The sequence below is a fragment of the Schistocerca americana genome, chromosome 9, assembly GCF_021461395.2.
Source record: "Schistocerca americana isolate TAMUIC-IGC-003095 chromosome 9, iqSchAmer2.1, whole genome shotgun sequence".
NCBI lineage: Eukaryota > Metazoa > Arthropoda > Insecta > Orthoptera > Acrididae > Schistocerca > Schistocerca americana.
In genome coordinates this window covers 68,126,802-68,151,683 of record NC_060127.1, presented here as the reverse complement: position 1 = coordinate 68,151,683, position 24,882 = coordinate 68,126,802, and the positions used below count along the sequence as shown (strand labels likewise).

General features: G+C 41.8%; 1 protein-coding gene across 4 annotated transcripts in view; it reads right to left on the bottom strand.

Annotated features, from left to right (window-relative positions):
- Positions 1 to 24,882, bottom strand: part of LOC124550879 (1-phosphatidylinositol 4,5-bisphosphate phosphodiesterase) — a 411,295-nt gene that overhangs the window by 127,256 nt on the left and 259,157 nt on the right. For 3 of the 4 annotated variants that reach the window (XM_047125636.1, XM_047125638.1, XM_047125639.1), the window contains one exon: positions 10,714 to 10,851. In XM_047125636.1, coding sequence (XP_046981592.1) covers positions 10,714 to 10,851 — 138 coding nt within the window. Of the gene's footprint in view, positions 1 to 5,306; positions 5,387 to 10,713; positions 10,852 to 24,882 lie in introns of all 4 variants that reach the window. The other variant, XM_047125637.1, reaches the window with a different exon arrangement.

The window sequence follows — 24,882 nt, the reverse complement described above, 5'->3', positions numbered from 1 at the left end:
AGGGACTGAGGTGACAGTATATCAACCCTCCTGTGTGCCTAACCTGATCTACCCTTCTGAAACTGGACAGTGGAGAACATGGATTTAAGTGAGAAATTTCACATAATCAGAATGCGAGTACTACATATGGACGGAATAAGGAATAATGAGATCAGGGAAATGGTGAAGAAAAGGGAATAGAATTGGTGAGGCTTAAGTGGTACAAAAGGTAAAGAGAAGGACATGTATAGAATAATGAGGAAGATGCACGCATTGAAGCTCTAAGACAAAAGTAGAAAAGAAGAGTACAAAATAGTTGGCTGAAAGGTTGGTTAGAGAATTTGGAGAGAATACGAGTACTAGAACAGAGTGGTAGAGGGAGGGGGAGGGGTGTCAGGGTAAAATGGAGAGGCTTACATGCAAAGCAGACCCGGCTAGTGGCCACACACTGACCCTCACAATAGTTCATCAAGTGGTAGCAGGAGGGTTAGCAGTTGACATCACCCTCCATTTCTAGAGTGTGCATGATTGTCAATCACTGCAAACTCCAGGAAGGCTCCTCCTTTGCACCACTCCCTCACAATCAACATGGTGATGATGTCTGTAAGTGTGTCACGTTCAGCATGCAGTGTCACGCACCACACAACGTTACGAGGTGTGACTGCTTCACGACTGGGCGTAAACACCACTAACTGTGAAACTTATCTTTCTTAAATAAATTTCTAGTGAGCTCTCACTCTTAAGGCATAATCAACATTTTTGATCCCTTTCCATTCCTGTCATTATGCTGTTAGGTAATTTTTGTGTCTTATTTTCAGGCACCCTGTAAACACCAACCTGCAGCACACAACAAAGAAAATGTTTGCCACTTATTTGGCAGCCTGTAGAATGCTCCCAAATGCTTCCTTAATTTGTTTCTGTAACAAATCATGCAACTACCTTTCACTGGGTTGTATGCATGACACCTTTAATAATAGGTGGAATAAATGAGTATTTGTGTAAATTTTATGGTAACTTCCAACACTTTCTTTGTAATGTAACCCATACAGCTCCCACCTGCGTTCTGTTGGCTAGCACAAAACGGATGTCGCAGCCTAATGTTGAGGCCATCAGTCGAGGTGGAGGACAGGCAAGGGGAGGGGGGGGGGGGGGGGGGGAAGGGGAAGGAGAGTGGGCGTCACCGAGGTCATGACCCCCGTCCCCAAAAATGTGGTTTTGGGAGTAATGACTGTATAGTTACCCCAGGAGTGTAAACCACTCTGCAAAGACAAGTTGAAGTCACAGCTGCATTGAAATTAAGACGGAAAACAAATCTAAAGGCTTGGTCCTCTTCTTTAAATTTTGTAGTGACAAACATTTTGAAGCCATATTCTCTTGCCATTTCATATAATAAGACATACCCTCATACAGTTCACAATGAGAGTTATGGTAACCAGCAGTGCAAATCCACTGTTTATAGACCTGTACTTAAAAATACTAATAAATGAAAAATTAATTGAGAACTCAGCTCTGTTTCCATTATGAACCAATGGGTGTGAGTGCAGTAATTACACTATGTGATCAAAAGTAACCAGATATCCCCAAAAACATACGTTTTTCACATTAAGCGCATTATGCTGCCACCTACTGCCAGGTACTCCTTATCAGTGACCTCCGTAGTCATCAGACATCGCAAGAGAGCAGAATCGAGTGCTCCACGGAACTCATGGACTTCCACCATTGTCAAGTGATTGGGTGTCACTTATGTCACATGCCTGTACACGAGATTTCCACACTCGTGAACATCCCTAGGTCCACTGTTTCCCAAGTGATACTGACATGGAAACGTGAAAGGACACATGCAACACAAAAGCGTACAAGCTGACCTCGTCTGTCGACTGACAGAGACTGCCGACAGTTGAAGAGGGTCGTAATGTGCAATACGCAGAAATCTATCCAGACCATCACACAGGAATTCCAAACTGCATCAGGATCCACTGCAAGTACTATGGTAGTTAGGTTAGGTTATGAGGTTATGAGCGGCTGCTCATAAGCCACACATCACACCGGTAAATGCCAAACGACACCTCGATTGGTGTAAGGAACGTAAACATTCGACGATTGAACAGTGGAAAAACATTGTGTGGAATGACAAATCACAGTACACACTGTGGCAATCCGATGGCAGGGTGTGGGTATGGCGAATGCCCTGTGAACATCGAATGCCTGGTGAACGTCATCTGCCAGCGTTTGTAGTGCCACAAGTAAAGTTCGGAGGCAGTGGTGTTACGGTGTGGTCGTGTTTTTCATGCACCCCTTGTTGTTTTGTGTGGCACTCTCACAGCACAGGCTTACATTGATGTTTTAAGCACCTTCTTGTTTCCCACTGTTGAAGAGCAATTCGGGGATGGCGATTGCATGTTTCGATACAATCGAGCACCTGTTCATAATGCACGACCTGTGGTGGAGCTGTTACACAACAATAACATCCCTGTAATGGACAGGCCTGCACAGAGTCCTGACCTGAATCCTACAGAACACTTTTGGGATGTTTTGGAACAACGACTTTGTGCCAGGCCTCACTGGCCAACATTGATACCTCTCCTCAGTGCAGCACTCCGTGAAGAATTGGTTGACATCCTCCAAGAAACCTTACAACACCTGATTGAATGTATGCCTGTGAGAGTCAAAGCTGTCATCAAGGCTAAGAGTGGGCCAACACCATACTGAATTCCAGCATTACCGACGGAGGGCACCACGAACTTTTAAGTCATTTTCAGCCACATGTCCAGATACTTTTGATCACATAGCGTACATTACATTAACTTCGATGTGAGGTTAAATGCTGCAAAGCTGACGGCTTTCAATGATCCCACCTATGACGGCGCAGATAAATTGCAGCGACCCGAAAGATTACCAATGATGCCTCCACTCTATGGCAGTGTAGCTAAAAGTCAATAACATAACTGCTGGGGTTGATGGTACCACCCTTGCTCCTCATTAATGGCTCGTGAAAACTTACCCGGGTCAGAGAGTGGTGCTGTAAGGCATCACCAAGTCATCCTTTTGTTGGTCTTTGTATGCTGCTTGTAGTCTTCAGTGTACAGCACGTAAGATTAGAACAATAATAAATTCTCTATCCAGAGGAAGAATTAGCAATTGTTTGAATTGTAAACATTGTCAGAGTCGGTCAATAGGAAGTTGAGACCACAGTACACAACCTTCAGGGTGAGTGTCGATCAGATAAATGTTCTGCGGCAGGTCCAGTGTGTCCCAGTGGAATGCCATTTTGCAATTAACAAATGACAATTTCTGAAATCTGAGCTGATATGCACAGATACTTAAAAAGATGTGACCCTTGCTTCACTTCCCATCAGAAATCAGATGTTACTACTGATGATGAGTCAGGGGATGAACTACTGTAGAGCAAATCTTCTACAAGCAAAAAGACAACACAGGGTTTTTGAGAGTGAATGTTCTGCGCTATGTTTTTATACATCTGGCAAACTTTACCGTCAATTGATCAGTCAAAAGAAATTTCACTGTAGGATTCGGGAAAAGGCGAGAGAGCACACGAGATACAAACAGTCAAATGTATGGAGGCATTTACCAGCTTAATAATCTGCATACATCCCCTGCAAGCTATTTCTGAGTGTGCAGTGGAAGGAGAGAGAACTTCCCACACAGCCAGCTCCCCCTCATCTTTTAGCCTCGTGAAATCAGCAAGAGACAGGGGAAGCTGGTGGCAGAATTGTCACACAACCTCACGCGAGTCCCAGCTCTACTCTGCACTTACTCGATAGCATTTCACGAGAACAATTTGGCCTTTCCTGCAAAGATTCACTTTTAAACTATCCAAATATCTGTTTGAACTACCCAGATGTCTATGTTACGCTCAATACTTCACGAACTGCACTATTTCCAAATGTTGAGTAACGTAAACATATGAAAAAGATATTGACTCCAGGGAGTAAATTTGAAGGCCAGTGATGAAGTGCATTACTTATAAGAACACGTCATCTGTGGGATTCAGAGAGGATTACCAACAGCTTTCTTGTTGTTGTGAACCTGCAGTGAATTGAAAAGGAAGGCCGATTTTCATTATTGCATCTGAGAAGGCCTGTAGGAAGTGAAAAGCATCAAAGTGTAGAAGAAACGTACTGACGAGTAACAAGAGAGTGTGTATATGGGTGGAACAACAATACAAACATAAAGCACAGCAAAGACTGAATGAACTTTTCTAAAAGTGGAAAAAATGACACTGTAGTGCATTTGGCACTGTAATAACTTGGAAGACAATGGTGTGTAACACATCATAAAAGTGATGTTTGTATTCCTTGCGCAGTTATTAGTCCAATGAATGCCACAGAAATCTGTGTAAAAATATTGACCAAAATATGCTTAAGAGGTACACCAGAAAACAAAATGTTACTCAAATAACATCAACAATTTCATCCAAATACTTTTCAGTGTCTGCATACAAAAAAATTAAAACAAAATTTTAAAAAAACTTTGCCTTTCTTCCCACTGAGTCGCTAAAACATTTTTAAAATTATTTTTATGTGCAAATGTCCACATGTGAATTATTAATACATACATATAGCCTAAAGAAAGAGTTACTCCTACGAAATTTACCGGTGGACATATAACACAGGCCATAGTCTCAACACTATTATAGTTCCAGCTGACATCACTATGGCCATGCATTACACGGCTTGTCTGTTTCTTTTCTTCTTCTAAATCTGTCAGCATGCACATTTTCAAAACAGAAATACTGTAAACTATGTATGCAAGACTGCCAATGAATCAAATACACAAAGTTTTAAAACACACTAAACATTAGTGAAACACTGTACTTTAACTTGACAGTGGACACACACATCATGCTCTAATGACTGTTTGCCACCATGCATGTTAGCACACACTGCACAAGTTGTAAGCTTTCTTACAGATTACTGGGGCTGTGTGTTCCAAAAGAAAGAGTTACAACATCAGAAGTTGTTCCTAACAAGTTACCAGTGTAACCCGAACCCATCACAAATCTGCAAGGAGAATTCTGGGACAGAGTGCACATGAACAGAAAATACATTTTTGGTATTCTCTTCTTTTGGAACACACATATCTAATAAGGAAGACTTGCTCAATGTCGAGCAGGATAAGTCTTACCAGTTAATAGTGTAACATGAGGCTAAGGGAAGAAACCATGCTTAATGGCACATAAATACAGATAATCAGTATTCTAGCCAGTAACATGACACACATGCTGACTGGAACAGTAGTCCCATACTGAAGCAATCTGTTCCAGGATATTAATAGTTAGCACACAGATATCTGAAAGCAAAACTTACTGTTTCTTTAAACACGTCATGGGGCAAACATTATTCGCTTTCACGTTGTGCGTGATTTTCCTGATCCCATCTAACCAGGCCTGTAGGAAGTGAAAAGTATTAAAGTGAGACAGAAACATGAGACATTCTTCTCTTGTTGTTTGCAAACCCTGTGCTTCAGCATGCTTCTGCGGATGTGCCGGCCGCTATAAGTACAATCTCAATCCGTGTTAGACTCAAATAAAAATAATAATAAAAAAAAAATCAACTATATTATTTCCATACCAGCTATCAACTTACTGGAAAATAAATTTTTTGGCAGGCACATAAGATGTCAAGCACAGAAATCATATAAAGAAAGACATTGTTAATAGCTGGACGAGTTCCTCAGTTCGTAAATGCCAATAAAAAGCTTCGGGGAAGAGTTAACACCCAAAGTAGTAAGTAGATACGTGCAATTATAACTACTTCACCACAATTTCCAAGAACAATTTCAAATTGTTATTCATTATTTATCTAAAACCTTTATCATTGAAATATTCTTGTCACTTAGAGACTGTCACCTCCTGGAATAGACAAGAATTCAAACTGCTAAATCATAATAGTTTACTTTCTAATTACATATGTTTAACGTAATTTTTAATGTTAATAGAAAGTGCTGCAGTACTGTGGGTGTCTGCTCCTCTCAAACCCACATCTCCCCTGCTATGCTGTCTAAATCAATAAATCAAATTGGAATGGGCGGGTCAGTCTCTCTCTCTCTCTCTCTCTCTCTCTCTCTCTCTCTCTCTCTCTCTCTCTCTCTCTTTTGCAAGGCCATCTGAAGGCCTGCACAGGAATATGAGGCTCACCTTTCAACTTCTCACAAGCAACCATTACGACAGGTGGCATTAACTTAATTATTGTTTTACAACGTGTCATTTGCTGTTGTTGAAACAATGGCAGCAAAGGATAGCAGCACCTAGTGTATGTACCACACACGTGGCCAACATCAGACCAAAAGAGCTGCATCACATTGGTGTGGCACTGTTTCATACATTTGTGCTAAGACTGAAGCTTTAATATTCATGTATTTTCACTGTTTTCAAACATTTCTATGTTATTACCAGGAATGGTGCTGAATTATTGTTGCTACAGATGGAAATTCATTAGAAGAGGAAAAGTTATTTTTCACAACCAAAATGTCTAATTATAGTAACCAATAAGTTGTGCTTTATGTGTCAATTAATGTCAAACGTATAAAACTGTAGGGCTAATTTATGAGACTGTAAGGCAAAATATTTATGAGAAAAGTTCAATGTAAGTCAGAGAGTGAGGCAGCATGCTGGTGGTCAATCCATTGAATTTATGTACATATTTTAATCAATTTTCATCTCCAGATAAGATTTATACACCACCCATCCAACAAGTTCTGAAATCGATTTTATCCCTGGCATACAAGCAACATCAGCATAGTAAACTATGATGGCAGTGACGTGCAACTGACTGGCCAGTTATAGGCAGGCAGTGTTAACTGACGGATGTGAAGTTGCAACAAAGCAACATATTTAAACTGAGTGTTTGAGCCATTCTCCACAATGTTTTGAAGAAGAGAAACACGTGTGCAAAGTTTCTCCCACACACCACGACTCCTGAACAGAGACATGGATGCCTGCACACCTGTCATAGACAATTCTTTTCAAGGAAAAAATCATCACAGGTGCAGATACTTGGTGTTATCAATAGAAGCCTACCACAGAGGGACACACTGCAGCAATTGACATGAAGGGGCAATACTTTTGACAGCATAACTGAGCCATGTGACGAGCAAGTTGAACAATGTACCAAAGAAGAACTTTCCTGGCAGTTTCACATGGCTGTAAGACGATTCTGTGTGTTGCACAAAAGTGGGGGTAGTCTCTAAACACCTAAAGCATTAAAACCACCATCTTAATTTTTCTCTATCCTTATTCCTCCTATCTTGAAACTTTTTGAACTGACAGCTTATATAGCAGCCTTAGTCATTAACACAGATTAAACAGATCTGCTTAATGAAGTTGTCACAATAGGAAACTGTAGTACCTGCACGGTTCTGCTACTTATGATGTAAAGAATGAATATGTGAGATTAACACTTTAGTTTCATTAAGTATAAATGGAGATTAAGTATGGCACCAAAAGTCTAAACAGAATTACTTCATTCTAAAAGTGTTCTCGTGTGTGATATAGCACTAACTGGCTGCATGTAACTGCAAATTAAAAGCTTGTCTGTCCCCTCTTTTCCCATAGAAAAAACAATTAGAGGCATTTTAGCTCCGAGACTAGTGCGAAACAAGAGTTTCTCTCTTCAAAGCTTGAAGCCAAGTTCATTCCAGATATGGACTGCAAGACACCTATCTGTATTGTAGTGAAACAGCAACATTCACAACCTGCAGTGCAGGCCACTTACGGACACTGTCGTACCAGTCAGTCAGTCAGTCACCTGACTTTTGGCGTCGACGTGTGCTGGAGACAAAAATTCCATTCTGTGGGTGTCCCGAGTGCTCACTCTGTAGCCTTTACAGAGTGTAACTAAATGCCCTTTATAGACTGACGACTCACGGGCAAAAACGCTGGTTAGGATTAGCATAGGAACCTGTGTCCAGAAATGTACCTTTCTTTTTTTTTTACTACACGTAAAACATCACAATACACACTGCTATCTGACTCCTGCTATTTGTCGTCTGGGTCCACTTACAAGGTTCAGTGTTAATGGCACCAGTGATACAGTAGCTCCTAGTTTGTTCTGATATATATAACCGCCAATCCCTGGTCCTCCAGCTTCCATCTTGCCGAAACCCGCACCAGTAATTCTTCCCTAGATGCCACAGGGGTCTTATAAAGCGAATATTTTGGGTAACATTTTGATGAAGATGTAGTGGCACATCTTCCAAGAGGTCACACAGTACACTGTCAGGGAATCTCAAGTATCCAGCAGCCACAAGATGTAGTGGAAGAAGGTACGGCCTAGTCACATGTACATCCATGAACCCTGCACGAATGTTCAAGCTGTATTGTTCCTGAAATCCATGGAGACATCCAACATGTTGGTTTTCATCAGTCCATACAACTGCTGCAGGACTTTAGAACATCTTCCCTCGTTAAGATGGCTTCATCCATGAAAAGGATTTGCTGTGGGAAGCCAGGCTTGTCTACACAACGCTGCAAGAACCACTTGCAGAAGTGGGCTCATGATGTAAATTTCTGTATCTATATTGCTTGCACCTTCTGGATATGGTACAGGTGTAGCTGTTGCTCATGCAGAAAACGCCAGAAAGTAAGGTGATCCGCATTCACTCTAACTGCTACACTTCTGGGCTCCTCGCCATGTTCTCTTCCACTGCCATGGAGTTCGCCTATGCAAAATCTGTTTGGGCAGTGCCATCCTGGAGCACTGTAGATGGCCACGAATGTACCCATCTCTGTGGACTGGTGGTACACCGTAGCAAAGATGGTGTGTGATGAACAGTGTTTTGCAGTGTGGAAAGCACTCCGTGTGCAACTGACAGGCAGCCATCCACTGCACCAAGCTTCAACGTACAGTAACATCTTACCAGTATATTCCACAGTCGTATAGTTCACCTTGGTCACCACCAACACACTAAAAATGAAATGTTTGTATACCTTGCATTCTTCACTGTAGTGAATGACCATTACTGTACAGTAGTAAAGTATGAAAAAAGACCACAAGCACAACAGCAGGTACAAACCTCTCTGGGCAGATAAGAAAAACAACTGAATGGCATGTAAACGAACCATTAGTGGGCAAGGGACATCAGGTTATTGGCGAATGACGTGCGTAGTACCCTAGTCAAGAAAACGTGGGAGGTCTGACCATGTGTCGTGGTGCTTTGCATGCAATGGGAAAACGGTTCATTTCCAGACATAAGTTCCTTTGCTAAACTTAACCACCTCGGTTCCAACTACAAGTCGTCAACATCCGTATAGGGAATTTAGTTACAACCTGTATATGTGACTCTGCAAATGGCAGCTTAGACAGTGGCCAAGTAGTTTGTTTTGTGTGAGCAAAAGATGCAATATTTCATGTTAAAGATTCGAAGAATTACATACAGGGGGTCCCAGGAGGAATGGTCAAGATTCAGGGATATGGCAGGAGCATTCATTTGAAACAAAAAGCTTCATATGGACACTGAAAAAAAGAGACTCATTTGTTTTGTTGGTTAAGCTTTAGAGGGCTGAAGAACATTTAATGCTGAATGGTATTCGTCACAGCACACATCAATTTATTAGCTACCTGTGGTTGATGAAACCAGGAGAAACAACTGTGTATCATTTTCATTGTGACAATGTTAGATGTCTCACAGCACGACAAACAATTGCTAGCTTGGCAGAGAACAAGACTGGGTTAATATCTTGTCATCTGCATTCAGCCGAGCACTCTGTTTTGCTGTCATAATTACGTCAGACAACTGAATGCCTGAACAGTCATGTCAGCAGGCTTCTGAATTCATCCAAAAGCAATCTTAGAGATACCAACAGATGAGAGCAAAAGAATTTTCCAAAATTGTTTGGTAAGCTTGCAAAATGTATAAAATTTATTTAAAGATGAGTATTTTGGATCAAAATGAAAGGATTTACACCAAAAAATATTTTTCTTTCATTATCTTTCTAAAAACCTAAAAAGGTGACCTTTGACTGCAACACACGACACTAGTTGAGTCTCTTCTTTACTTAAACCTAAGCTTCACATGTTCTCAGGCCAGCTCGACTGGAAAATCTCTGAAGGGGGAGAGAGCTCTTCACCTGCACTGCTCAAACCTCGCCACAAGCTGAGAGCACAGCTGATTCCAACATTGTTGTTGTTGTTGTTGTTGTTGTGGTCTTCAGTCCTGAGACTGGTTTGATGCAGCTCTCCATGCTACTCTATCCTGTGCAAGCCTCTTCATCTCCCAGTACCTACTGCAGCCTACATCCTTCTGAATCTGCGTAGTGTATTCATCTCTTGGTCTCCCTCTACGATTTTTACCCTCCTCGCTGAACTCCAACATATTTTGTGATAATTAAATCTGAAAACCTATTTCTATATCTTAACTCACCTTTTATCCGTACCACACCAGCAGCCACGAATGAAACATCAAATTCCGACGTTAGCTTTCTAAATTGCGCCAACAGTGCCAAGGCTGCTGTCGATATTTTTGCATTGTAGGTGCATCAGTAATTGGTGCTCCGGGAATATAATGAAAGCTGCCAGTCAAACGACTGAAGCTAGTGCTTGTGAAGCAAGTGACGTACTTTCAATAGCTTCACCACTGAAGAATTTTGCTCAAACTGAAGTTTGTAGAGGATTATGAGAAGAAAAGTGTGACAAGAGAGCAAGCATACGGAGAGGTCAATCTGTTTGTGTGACTCCTGCACTGAGAGGAGGCGGCTGCGCAGAGTGCCCGACGCACCTTGGCGGTGTCGGCGTCGGGGCAGACGACGTGCTGGTAGTTGATGTTGATGTAGTCGGTGCCGCTGCAGATGGTCAGAGACTTGTCCTCTACGGTGTTGCCGTGCTTCCCCACCAGCTGTGACAGCAGTTTCTGGTCCTGCCGGCACACGTCACCAAAAAATTACAAACAATCTATAAAAGGATCTCAGGCAGAGCAGCTCCAAAATATGCAGTAGTGGAAATCAGTATAAAGGCGAAGTTCCTTCGAAAGTAATATACAATGACCGAAGCATGCATGTACAGACTTTATTATGAATGTAATAGATACTGTTTGTCCACGATAAGTTGACGATTTACCCAGTCAACGAAGATCAAAAAATGCGATTCGGAAAAAAAATTCGTGTAGTCGCAAATTTTTTTTATAGTGGTAGGGGGAGTGTCATGAACAATGTGCTAAAGAACCTCATCTGTAGGGTGAGGGCGTTGGGGTGTGGGGGCGTTTAAAGGTCACCTTTTTACGTTTTTCTTGAACAACCATGGCCTCTACCGAAAATGTTTCCCAGTACAAAATTAAAATACGCTGAATTTCCTACATAAAAATTTCTATTCATTTTTTTTTTCTCTAGGACCAATAGTCCTCGTGTTACTAGGCGTCGAAAAACAGTAAATTTATGAAAACAATGTTTTTATGGTATAAAATTAATGTTTCTTGTTAAATGAAGTTAATTAAGACCAAATATTAAATGGCTATAAATCATTTACGTACAGTAGAACGGCACTGAGGGATAAATTTTGTTCTGAGGAGATGACAGGTGGCATCGGGTGAGGACGCTGTTTGACGGGGGAGTGGAGGGTAGTTTGATGATGATGATGATGATGATGATGATGGAAGGCATGACGCGGAACGATATCAAGCACTTTCCTTATTTGTGCGTCTGCAAAACGAAGAGCGGGCTAATGAGTCCTCACTCCACCTACCCCATTACATCGCAAGAACACACACCTGGAGATTTTTGAAATTTCACAAAATGCGTTGTACGACGACACGTGTTAGAAATGTTTCTTTTCCACAAATGCATTAACACTAAATGGAATAGAGATATCTGCTACTAACAGAACTACACATACGAAAAGAATCTACGTACATCTCTGCACACCACCTTGCCCCGGTAGGCGGAAAACTGATTGCTGAGCACACTGTACGTTTGTTGCAGTTTTTTTTTCCTCTAGTAAACGCCCCTACCCCCACCATGAGAACTGCTAGCTCTTCAATTTACACACAGCATTTTCTGCCCAATTCTGTTATGTGAGTAGACAAAACAACTTTGCTGTTGAGTGAGTTCAGTGCTTCCCTGTACCTTTATAAGGTATGTTTGTATCTCGCACTTTTTGTTTATTCTGCCATTTAATGGTTTAGATAGGTTCACGAATCAAAAGTTTCATGTAATAATTACTTCATCACTTACTGCAGTTTATATGATGGTGTGCTAAGAGCACGAAACGCGTTATTGATTATTAAATAATGCAGCAGAAACTGTTATATTTGGAATTCATTTTATTAAGTTATTAGTTTTTTGCAATGATTAAGAGAGTCTGTACATGAAATATGTACCTATAAACAGTGGCCTACCATTGTACAAAAATTTGCGACTACACGATTTTTTTCCGCTGATTTTCCTTCTTTGTCTGGGCTAATTGGCGCGGTGGCTGCCAGGAACGGTCGTGTCTCCGCATTAGCATTACGGCTTCCGAAGTGTACGGAGCCGTGAGGGGCAGACAGCATCGACTGCTGCTTGCCTTACAACGAAAGCGGAGGCGCCACTCGCGGAAATATGCCCGCTTAAGAGACACATGCTCGAGAGTTTTACCCGCAACTTGTATATTATTTATCGCAAATAAAGAAAAATGAAAGTACATGAATGTACAGCTTACGACACCATGACTCGAAAGTCAGAAACTAATTTTTGGAATTTGTTTTCACATTGCATTGATTAAACACAGCGCAGCAGTAATGTTTACATAGTGTAATTAACTGTGACTGAAAGAATTGTCAAAATGATGTTCGCAAAATATCACTGTCATTTGTATTTGATTCAACATCATTATCATCATAGCCTGGGGGCGTGATACTGATAACTTAAACGATGAACGTTTCTATTATTCCATCTCATGTACAATACTCCAGCTCCTGAATAGAATAATTACTGCACGCACAGAGGCATTCAAATATCGTTCTTCCCGCGCTCAAGACGTGAATGGAACAGGAAGAAACCCTAATAAACTGGTACATGGGACGTACCCTCTGTCATGCACCTCACGGTTGTTTACAGAGCATAGATCTAGATGAAGACTAAAACTCTTACGGCCTCCTGAAAGTGCAACTCGCATAGTCTAAAACTGTCCTCACACGGGACATGTTTCTCATGGCGAAGCACGTCAGACATGTTGTCCATCACTGTTACTATTCGCTCTGAAATGACCCGGCTACATCTCACGCATCTTAATGTGCTCATCATGATTTGCGAACGCAGCGCTCGCGCTCTCTCTCTCTCTCTCTCTCTCTCTCTCTCTCTTTCTTGCAGTAACTTTGCTAGTCCTGTGCAGTAACTTAAAAGAAAGAAGCATTAACGATATTCTTCGACATGTCACCAGTGACAGTGTTCTCCCTGAAATTGTGTTTTATTTCGATCCATGCCAATTCTATCGGATTTACATCGCAGTTGTAGGGCGGTAAACGAACTACTTCGTGGTCTCGGCTCTCAGAGATTTTATCCACGATGTGCACTTTCACGGCTGGTTTGTTTTCGTTTTTAGACAACAGTTCAGTCTTCCTCATTGAGTCGCTGCGGTTTATTTGCCTGTCTCGCAACCACTCTACCGTCGTAATCGTGAACTCATATTTATTAGACATTCTGTCGAACTTCCTGTTGTGGTATGGCGCATTATGCATACAATCCCAGAATTGGGTCGAATATAGGAAGCACCACATCTGTAAACACCCCCTCCCCCTCCGTCGACGTCCAGTAGTTTAGTCAACTTCAAGAAATTCGCAAATTAGTGAACATAGCTTCTTGCATGAAACTTCCTGAAAACTAAAACTGTGTGCCAGACCGGATTCCCAGGTTCGAGTCCTGGTCTAGCACACATTTTTATTTTGTCAGTAAGATTCAAATCAGCGCAAACTCCAGTGTAGGATGAAAATTTTTCCTAGCTCCTTGCTGCAAGTACTTGCCGAATTCGTCATTTTGCGGAAGTTTTTCTCAAACTTATAGAAGTTGTGTATGTTCAGTACTGGTGCGAAAATTTCAGTGCCGAAAATGAAAAAGGTACAAAGACTGCCACTGGGACCCTTAAACACACATAATTGGCACCAACAGTAAAGGAAGTGCGACATGAGTTTACCAATCAATTTGTTTCACCAGAAGGGAAAGCAGAATGGCAGTACAGACGTCTTTAAATTTTAGCTGATTTTGTAATGTTACCGCAAACATAAATGCATTACATTTGTCATAAAAGTTATCGTGGCCAAACAGTACACATGAGAAACGATCGTGACAGAATTATATACCGTAGTTTCTTTCTTATCACGAGTAACAACGTAAGGCGTTTGCATTTCCGGGATGGAAATTGGTATAAAGGTACTCATATTGTGTTACTGCATTGTTAGTACTTCGTACAACCTCCATTTTTCCTAATTATCTCAAAAATTCTATTCGCCGTTTACTTTGTTAGGGTTTGTAGTTTTTGCAGTTAAACTGTCTCCCACTCTTCGTGCATTGCTCTTTTCTGCTCACATACGGCCTCAAATTGGTCTTCCATTGTGATTAACTCGCCTTACAAATATTTCCGAAAGCTTTCCGACGGGGTTCAAATCCTGACTACGTACGTACATACGAGGAAAAGACATGAGTATCTTCAAACCTTTTTTTGTTGTAGCAGAAACATGCCCTGAAGCAATATCTTGTTGAAACATTATACTTCCGCCCATTAAGTCCTCATACGTTCCAATCCATTTTGTATGTTCTGTCCTCAGATCATGCCAGTCATATTGAAATACATCCGGACTATCCAAATTAAACTTTTTCACGCCTTTGAAGATCACTTTATCCCACTCTCAAGAGCATGACATATGTTTTTCAGCAATCTGCAATCTAGCTTATGTTTGGATGTTAGACCGGGTTCCTGCAGTCGTTTCTTGAACGCAAGATATTTTCATTCGACATTGCTCATACACATCCGGCAGTTACTGGTAATTGTAAATCATCAGTAAGTTGAGTAGAATAACGGTTTGTGAACCTTGCTTTACACAAAGGTAACTGTTTCATCAGGTTACCCTCCATACAGAGGCTGTTGCACGCAGCGACCGTTGTCTTGAATTGTAAATAACAGATTTCAGCTATCAGTTGTCCTTTGGAACTGTTTCGATGCCTCAGGTAATTTTCTACTTTGCCAATATTTTCCGTTCTGTCCACACTGTACGACCAATCTAACGAAATTATGGATCACAGTACTTGAAAGGTTCAACTCCTTTGCGAGTTAACGATTAAAGAGCCTCATTTCTTTCCACGTACCGATTTTTGCTTTTTCTTCACATGACAACTGTTTTGCGCGTGGCATTATCACAATCATAGTTTACGTGCATAATACGCATTTTCGCTAATGCTATCCGTTTCATAGCTGCAGTAAAGGTGCACACGCATACACTTAACACCGGACAGTGCGCACTGCCTTTATACAGCGTTCCAACCTCTACCATCTCAATCGTTGATGTCTTGCTATATACTGTACTACTAACATTAAAATGCGATACCATTTGACTGCATTTGTCAGTATACTTGATATCATACTATTGCACAAATATTCTAAGAAACGATGTTAATTTTCCTACAAATATCCATGCCTGCATACTGATTTCCACTAATGTATATTAAAATACAGAGTGTACCAAAATGAATCATCCTATTTTTTAAAAATCATAACTTTTGCTTGTTCACAAAAAGAAGAGCCAGGTCTCCCTAGTTCTGAGTCGTTAAAATTCGGTCCACTTCGGTTCAATCGTGTTTAGCGTCCGGCCGCTGCCAACCTCAGTGATGTAATACTGAACTGTACGTAGCCATTGTAAATTGACTGGTGAGCTTCGCTACGTTCCTTAGTGAAGTTTCACGGATATAAGATGAACATTAACAAAAGCAAAACGAGGATAACGGAATGTAGTCGAATTAAGTCGGGTGATGCTGAGGGAATTAGATTAGGAAATGAAACACTTAAAGTAGTAAAGGAGTTTTGCTATTTGGGGAGCAAAATAACTGATGATGGTCGAAGTAGAGAGGATATAAAATGTAGACTGGCAATGGCAAGGAAAGCGTTTCTGAAGAAGAGAAATTTGTTAACATCGAGTATAGATTTAAGTGTCAAGAAGTCGTTTCTGAAAGTTTGTATGGAGTGTAGCCTTGTATGGAATCGAAACATGGACGATAAATAGTTTGGACAAGAAGAGAATAGAAGCTTTTGAAATGTGGTGCTACAGAAGAATGCTGAAGATTAGATGGGTAGATCACATAACTAATGAGGAGGTATTGAATAGAATTGGGGAGAAGAGGAGTTTATGGCACAACTTGACAAGAAAAAGGGACCGGTTGGTAGGACATGTTCTGAGGCATCAAGGGATCACAACTTTAGCATTGGAGGACAGCGTGGAGGGTAAAAATCGTAGAGAGAGACCAAGAGATGAATACACTAAGCAGATTCAGAAGGATGTAGGTCGCAGTAAGTACTGGGAGATGAAGAAGCTTGCACAGGATAGAGTAGCATGGAGAGCTGCATCAAACCAGTCTCTGGACTGAAGACCACAACAACAACAACAACAACAACAACAACAACGAGCGCGAAGAGGTTCCTGGCCCATCGCGGGCAACGCCAAATACTCCATCCACTCCTCAGTCGAGAAAGAAAAATAATTAGTAATGTCGCTAAATGCTGCGAAGAAGAGAGCAAAAATAAAAAATTGCTCCACCCTCTTTCGCTGCCAATAACACGAACAGCTACTTATACAGGAGTGAGCGTCAGTTCCGTGAAAAGAATACGTAGATTTTCTAAAGACAACCTTGGAAAATCAACTAGAAACTCGTGGCAAGAAAAGGTAAATTTCAGTTCAAATTTTTCAGTTCGACATTACTTTGAATCTGCCTTACAGTAGTAGTAGTAGTAGTAGAGGTGTTTGTGGGCGCACGACAGCAAGGTCTTCAGCGCCCGTGCAGCATCATAGTGAGACGGGTGTCAAGAAAAAAGAAAACCTCAGAACAGGGACATAAAACGGAACAGAGAACACGGGGAACAATCATCGAAAAAATGGGCTCACCCACACTGAAGTGTGGGATGATGCAGGGCGTCAGCAGTAGAACGTGGACAATACAGGAAGAAAATGGTAGAGAGAGCTAAAACATTGGAGCAGATGGAAGTGGCTGGCTGACCACAAGGAAAAAAGGGAGGAGTCAGCCACTCTGCAACACACTAAAACCTCCAGCCTAAAAGTTTAGGCCAGAGTCCAGACACATCACAAAACTTAAAAACCCTTGCCACACACGTCTCATCGTCAGCTAAAATACAAGGGAGATCCCCAACAACCTGTGCTTCTGCCCTTGCATCACGGTATAAAATACAGTCGATTAAAATGTGCCGGACAGAGATGTGCACACCACAAGTGGCACAAAACGGAGGATCCTCCCGCCGTAATAAATAGCTATGCGTCACAGGACAGTGCCCAATCCGCAGACGTGTGAGGGCCACCTCTTCCCGCCTGAGCAACCGACAGGAGGAACGCCACGGCCGAGTGGTTGACTTTATCGACCGCAGTTTATTGGCCGACACCGCCAGCCATTCGGCCTCCCACAACTCCATGCACTTCCTATGGAGTGCAGCGATGACTGACTGCAAGGGGATAGGACACTGGACCACATCCTGCTCTCTGCAGGCCTCCTTGGCAGCCCGATCGGCCTGTTCATTGCCCCATATGCCGACATGACCAGGCACCCAGCAGAAGGATACCTCTTTACCCCGCTGTTGGAGCAAGTACAGTTGGTCATGTATCAACTGGACCATCTCCTCAGTCGGGTATAGGCTCTGCAGCGATTGTAAGGCACTAAGAGAATCGGAGCAGAGAAGAAATCGATCGCCCCGAACACGATGCATCTGCTCCAGTGCCTTCAGGATCGCGTGGAGCTCCGCTGCGAAAACGGTATATTCAGCAGGGAGGCGAATCTGGGTGACACGATCAGGGAACACCACAGAACAGCCTAGGGAAGTCTCCTGTTTCGAGCCATCAGTATAAACGACAGTGAAACCGTGATGCACGTCTAAAATGTTAAAAAACAGAGATTGGAACGTAAAATCTGGTGTGCCATCTTTCTGAAAACGAGTCAAATCTAAAATAAATTTGGGACGCCGGAGGAGCCAAGGTGGAGATCTGCTCCAACCGCGACGTAAAACACGAAGACCAGCCACAGACATCGCAGCGAGGCAATCCTGTGCGCGAATCCCATAGGGCTGCGTCGCACGTTGCCGGTTATGAAATAACCGTGCCAGAGGAGGCTTAGCAACGGTATGGTATGCAGGTGTGTACGGTGTGGACAAAGTTTTATACGCCTGGCGTACCGTAAGTAGCCGTCGTCGCATATGAAGTGGCGGTTCACCAGCCTCTGCACAGAGGCTTGGTATGGGGCTAGTTCGGAATGCCCCAGTGGCCAACCGCAGCCCTTCATGGAGTTTGTCTGAATTACTGTAGTCGTTTTGTTTGTATGGTATGAAAGAATTTCTTGTCCTCCGATAGGCATATAAAATTGAGTCTAAAGCTGTAAATCAGTCACGTGTACGGAATTCGCTTTGTGGCGTAGCGGTTATGGTGCTTGATTGCTGAACCAAAGACAACGGGCACGAATCCTGGTTCAAATGGTTCAAATGGCTCTGAGCACTATGGGACTCAACTGCTGAGGTCATTAGTCCCCTAGAACTTAGAACTAGTTAAACCTAACTAACCTAAGGACATCACAAACATCCATGCCCGAGGCAGGATTCGAACCTGCGACCGTAGCGGACTTGCAGTTCCAGACTGCAGCGCCTTTAACCGCACGGCCACTTCGGCCGGCCACGAATCCTGTTACACCGTATTTTTTATATTAATAGCAAGGACTGTTAGAATCATTTTCACTCAGTTCAGTTAAATGTGACTGCATAGTACGACACCATGGACCATAACCTACTACACTAACACTACTCTGTGTTTTAAAAAAGTAGATTCTTCACCTGGAAACGTCTCCTTGTTACTTCTAACTACACATTCTTACAGTCTGACTCTCTAACCCTCTTTTTTAAATTCTCCTTTATTTAGGCCAAGATCTACTGGAAAAATCCAGTTGGATAATTTCGACACGACTGTCGTAAAACAAACAATCGAAAATTTTTATATGGTACAGAAGATTGCTCCCAGTCTGAGAACACTTCGTCCTGTACTACAAGAAAAGATCGGCTGGACGTGGGGTATTACTTCACTGCGGAATATTTTGTTATCCATGGGATTCACATGGCAAAAATTACAAAATAAGCGGGCTTTACTGCTAGAGCGTGGAGACATTGTTGATTGGCGGTCGCGTTTCATTGTGCAAATGAAACATCTGAGGGAAGCAGCCACAGAAATATTCTACTTGGATGAAACGTGGATCGACAGCAATATGACAGTAGGTAAATGTTGGCAGAAGAGTGATATTGTCGGCGTTGTGGGTTGGGGAACGTCCTCCAAAGACTGATTATTGGAAGCGTTGGATCAAGGATGGGATTTGTCAGGGAAGCCGAACTAAAATTTTGGGCTAAATCAACCAAAGGTGACTACCATGGTCAGATGAATTCAGGAAATTTTGAAAGGTTGTTTTCAAACATGGTGTTCCCGAAACTTCCTCCGAAGTCGGGTAATTGTGATGGACAACGCTCCATACGATAACAGACAGGTTGAGAAAACACCCACACGGTATGACACCAAAGTGAGGATGTTGGCATGGCTTCAAAATACGCGTGTCGCCTGTAATGAGAGCATGAGAAAGCAGGTTCTGTTCGCTTTAATAAAAGATCATAGACCTGCTAAAAAAACATATGTTATTGACGAAATGGCGAAAGAGAAAGGCCACATGGGGGTACGCTTGCCTCCCTAGCAAGTGAATCCCTTTTTGTCTGTAACTGCCGATGACTGGGAAGGGTATTGCAGGAAGATCCAACAACTAGAAGAAGAATACTGGAGGCGTGGTGATGGTGTTGAACTAGCAATAGAAGATATCATAATTAACACTGCCGAAACGGACAGTAGCGACGAACATGAAGCACACACAGAAGAGTACAATGAAGGTGATTCTGAGTGATGTTATTTAAGAGTACAATACAGCGTAACAATTGTCAATAAATTTTCCAAATTTATTCCTTCTCTTTTTATTGCCACAATCTAAGTTTTTCTACTAGTTCAGTATAATGCCAAATTGTCCAAGAGAATTGTTACGAAATTAGTAGCAATAGGCAATATCATTCAATATGAAACTTTGGATTTCCACTTCATAACGGCCAACCGTCGAAATTGGAATATTGGATTTTACACACAAATAATTTCACGTATCCTGCAATCTTTTGTTATGCCGCTGTCCGCTTTTGCGATAGTATATGCGCAACATTAACAGTTGCTGCTGCGGCTAATAGATGGCATTGTGTACACCGCTTGGAGCACAACTTTTATGTGGACGCCAGAGTGCTGCCAGCACTGCGTAACGTTAGCGCGACTTATTACCCCGCCAATAAGTTGTGTGCCGGTGGGCGGAGCTTACCTCCTCTATACCTTGCACCCCCCCCCCCCCTCCCCCTTCAGAATTAGCTCTTCTCTTTGTGGACAAGCAGTAATAACTGTTAAGCGTGACTTTCGTACTAGATATGCTGTGAATCATCCTACGGCACAGAGCATTAGATGATGGCATAAACAATTTTGAGCAACAGGTTGTTCGTGTAACGGCTGTTAAATACAAGACATCGAAAGCATTCACAAGGAGTACGCAGGAATCCGTTCGCCGTGCAGCTCGATAGATCAAAATGCCCCCGATGTCCGTCTGGCGTGTGTTGCGTCGACGTTTACACATGAAACCATACAAAAATCAGCAACTGCAAGCTCTTCGTGAAAGTGACAAACAACGTGTGGAGCTCTGTCATTTCGTTGTAGGCAACATGTAGGATGGCACGCTTAGTGTTTAGTGACGGGGCAACATTCCATTTAAATAGAAAGGTGAATCGTCATAATGTGAGAATATGGGGTACGTAACAACCGCATGAAATTGTACAAGAGAGGGAATCACCAAAAAAAAAATTTTTTTTTTTTTCACGGGAAAAGATGTTTGGTCCATTTTTCTTTGCCGTAAACAAGAAGCACACATCTCGATATACTTGAGAAATTTCTTTTCCCACATTTGCAGACTGATTCTAACGACTTCATTTACCAACAGGATGGGGTACCACCACACTGGCATCTGGAAGTGCGGGCATTTTTAAATCAAAGGATTACAGAAGGAATCAGAGGATTGCTGAGAGATGGATCGGCCGCACTGGACTAAATGACTCAGTCTTACATTGCTGGCGTCCAAGGTGACCAGACCTCACTGTCTTGTGAGGGGTCTATAAAAGACTGTTTATGTGCCTCCGTTACCAATAACAATGAACTGAGACATCGCACAACAGCGGGTGTGGAAGCTGAAGACATGCTCGCTGCTGTGTGGGAACAATTTGAATACCGCATTGACATATGCCATGTATCTCGGGGAGGTGGGGGGGGGGGGGGGGGGGGGGGGGGGTATTGAACACCTTAGAACAGGTATGAAAAAAAACTTTTGAGCTTCCGGTTCATTAAAAAAAATCGCTGTATATGTTTATTAGTTTCAGAAATATAGACGTGTCAAATCGGATGATTAGATACTCCCTGTACAATTAGCGAAATGTTATTCACAACTTTACGCACAAACTACATTGCTGTCATGAAAGCCGAAGGGTATGAAAGGGAAGCGGCACCGTAACTGACAATATTAAATATCTTTTTTGTTGCGCCCGCAGCCTGCGTTAAGGCCACAATATGGCATGTTCTTTACACTTTTACAAAATTTGTTGCAAACAGTTTATTTCCTGTTATTTTTACATGAGTTCAGGATACGCTTGTTCGGCATTTGTGCCGTTTCAAATGCTCCTGTTCCAAAATGTTCATCGTTTGACCTTTTGTTATCATCTGTAGAATTTTCATGGCGTTTTCGACTGCGTGCGATCTGTGGTTTTTATTTCTTCAAAGTAGCCAATAACTTGATTGGTTGCTTTCGCTATCTCTCGTGTGTTCTTTAAAGCAAAAGCAACTAATCAAGTTTTTCCCTGCACTTAAGAAATAAAAACCACAGGTTGAACACAATTGAAAACACTTTGAAAATTCTACCCAAGATACCAGAAGGTCAATCCATAAACATTTTCAAACTAGCATGTTATTCGAACACAAATCGATATCTGAATGACATCCTAAACGAACATATGGACTACAAATATAAAAATTACCTGGAAAACCTTATCAACATAATAGAAAAAGAAACCGGATGAACTCAACACGGTAAACAAAAGACAATAGACAAAATTAACCCATTACGCACCATTTTTTTCTTCGATCTACATTTATTTCTGTGTTTCTTGATTGACACAGAAATGAGGAAAAGGAATATAAAATAAAAAATGCAATAACTTTGAAATACATGATTTATTTTAATCGATCCCCGGATGGGGATCACGGCACATGACACTCACTTTTTACATTTTGTATCATTTTTGTGCCAGACAACAAAACAATCAATATGGAGTCTCACATTGCACACAGAACATCGTTTCCTCACATTTTTCTTACAGTTTTCACATATTCTCTATTTCCCCAGTGTTGTGCGTTCAATCGCATGTCCGTTTTAAGCCCTGAGTTCAATTGGAACACGTGAAAGGGATGATTTTGGGTATGATGGACGTCCTGCCCTTTTTGGATCAGAAGCAGCAGATGACTTAACAAGACATGCCCTTGCCACGATCCTCCAGAATTGAAGCAGTGGAATACTTTCATTCGAGAGGCAGTAGATGATGTGCGCGTTGACCAATGCTATATCTAATACATTGGTGACCAATGGGAAGTATCACTTCTTACCTCGAATTATCACACGATATTTCTCCACATTCCAGTCCAGTTGTTATATTCTGGAATCATTCTTGGCTGTGGAACTTGCATTTCGATGTTCTCAGCTTTGCTCCATCTCTTTACTTGGCTTACTGGATGCACTGTCCCATGGTTTGACAAGAGCTTTACACAACTGTTATCCTTCCACATTATTGCCATTATCTCCGTATTATTGTCAAAAATATAGTCATACACTCCTCCTCGTTTCTTCTTCATGCTGTTCTCAGGTTCTATTGGACAGTTATTCATTCGCTTCATATGGGCAGTTCACGTTGCCTTTACTCTCATTTCTGAGAGCTCTTTCGTCAAACGGAAGCTCGTGAAGTAGTTATCAAAATATGAAGTTCAGGTGTCTGCAGAAAAGAAATCATATTTAACACAAATGATCCACCAAGACCCAGAACTGAAACGTCACTTGTATCCTTCGATTTTGCTCCACAAACTGACATATGGTAACAGAAACCGCTTTGAGAACAGCACAGGGCCCACTGTTTGAATCCAAATCTCACTGGCTTCCCGCGAATTACCTGTTTTAGGTAATGGTGTCAATAATATACCATTTGCTCATCAATGCTCAGGTTGTTGGAAAAAACTTGAAAGTTCATGAAATTATTGTTAAGTAAATCCATCAACGGACGAGTTTTAAAAAGTGTATCCCTTTCATCAGGTGGTATTTTGTTCCGATGTGTGTTATCGGTGAAATGCAGATGGCTCAAATGGCTCTGAGTACTATGGGACTTAACATCTGAGGTCATCAGTCCCCTAGAACTTAGAACTATTTAAACCTAACTAACCTAAGGACATCACACACATCCATGCCCGAGGTAGGATTCGAACCTGCGACCGTAGCGGTCGGGTGGTTCCAGACTGAAACGCCTAGAATCGCTCGGTCACAACGGCCGGCATGAAGATGGCGCTGTATTTCCAGGTATCTGTTGCGACTCATACACTGTCGTACACACCTTATATCTAAGTTCTCATCTTCATTCCTGTATAGCTTTTCCTGAGGAAGAGTGTGGTATCCAGTAAAGAGTAGTATACCTATGAACTTTTTTATGCATCCATGCATCATAGCTGTGATTATTGTTCCGTGTAGCATATCGGACACTTTCACTGACAATCAAGATCAGTACCTGTTCGTCAAAATTAATTCTTCAAAGCACTCAACAGCAGATTTTCCTTTTAGTGCTGCTACCAAACTGGGTTTTCGCTGTTCAATTTCTGCTGTATCAAGATAGGTTTTAGAGCAAGTCGCATCTTCTGTTGCCAAGTTAGAAGTAATAGCTTTCATTTTCTTCTTTCGTTGGCCTCCATTTTCCTTTTCTCCATTGGCATGAATTTCCAAGGAACAGTGTTTTCAAATATATTTTCGTCGATATCTTCACAATCAGACATCTCACCTGCACGATCTGGAGGGAGCTCGACAATGTCAATGGTCTCACTCACATCACCAAAGAAGCCATTAAGTTAGAATCATTTGCAATTTCTTCAATTTCCCTCATAGATAGTGCTTCATAGTGACTCGTTGTGCCTGAGAAGCAGATAAAACCAAAATAAAGTTTTACGTGGAAACTGTCATGGAAGGTCATTCAGGTGTCATGCAGAAATGAAATAGGTCTTTAAAATAAATGATCGATAAAAATCTTCTCAAATCACTACAGAACATGCCTGCACACAGATATTGGAAGTTATTTACATAATAATGTAACTTACGCGGTTTTCAAAATGTGCGCTCTTGTAACATTGAAAAACGTAGCTTCCTCGCAGAAATAAAAGTGTACAACTCACTCGTTTAACAACTTATGAAAGTTCAATGCAAGCGCACGACAAAGGTCTGGACAACAATGGGAAATGGTAAACAGCAAAATTTCCGTTACAAAGAGAAATCCCCAAATGGAGACCATGGCACATGATGGGTTAAGATCGCAC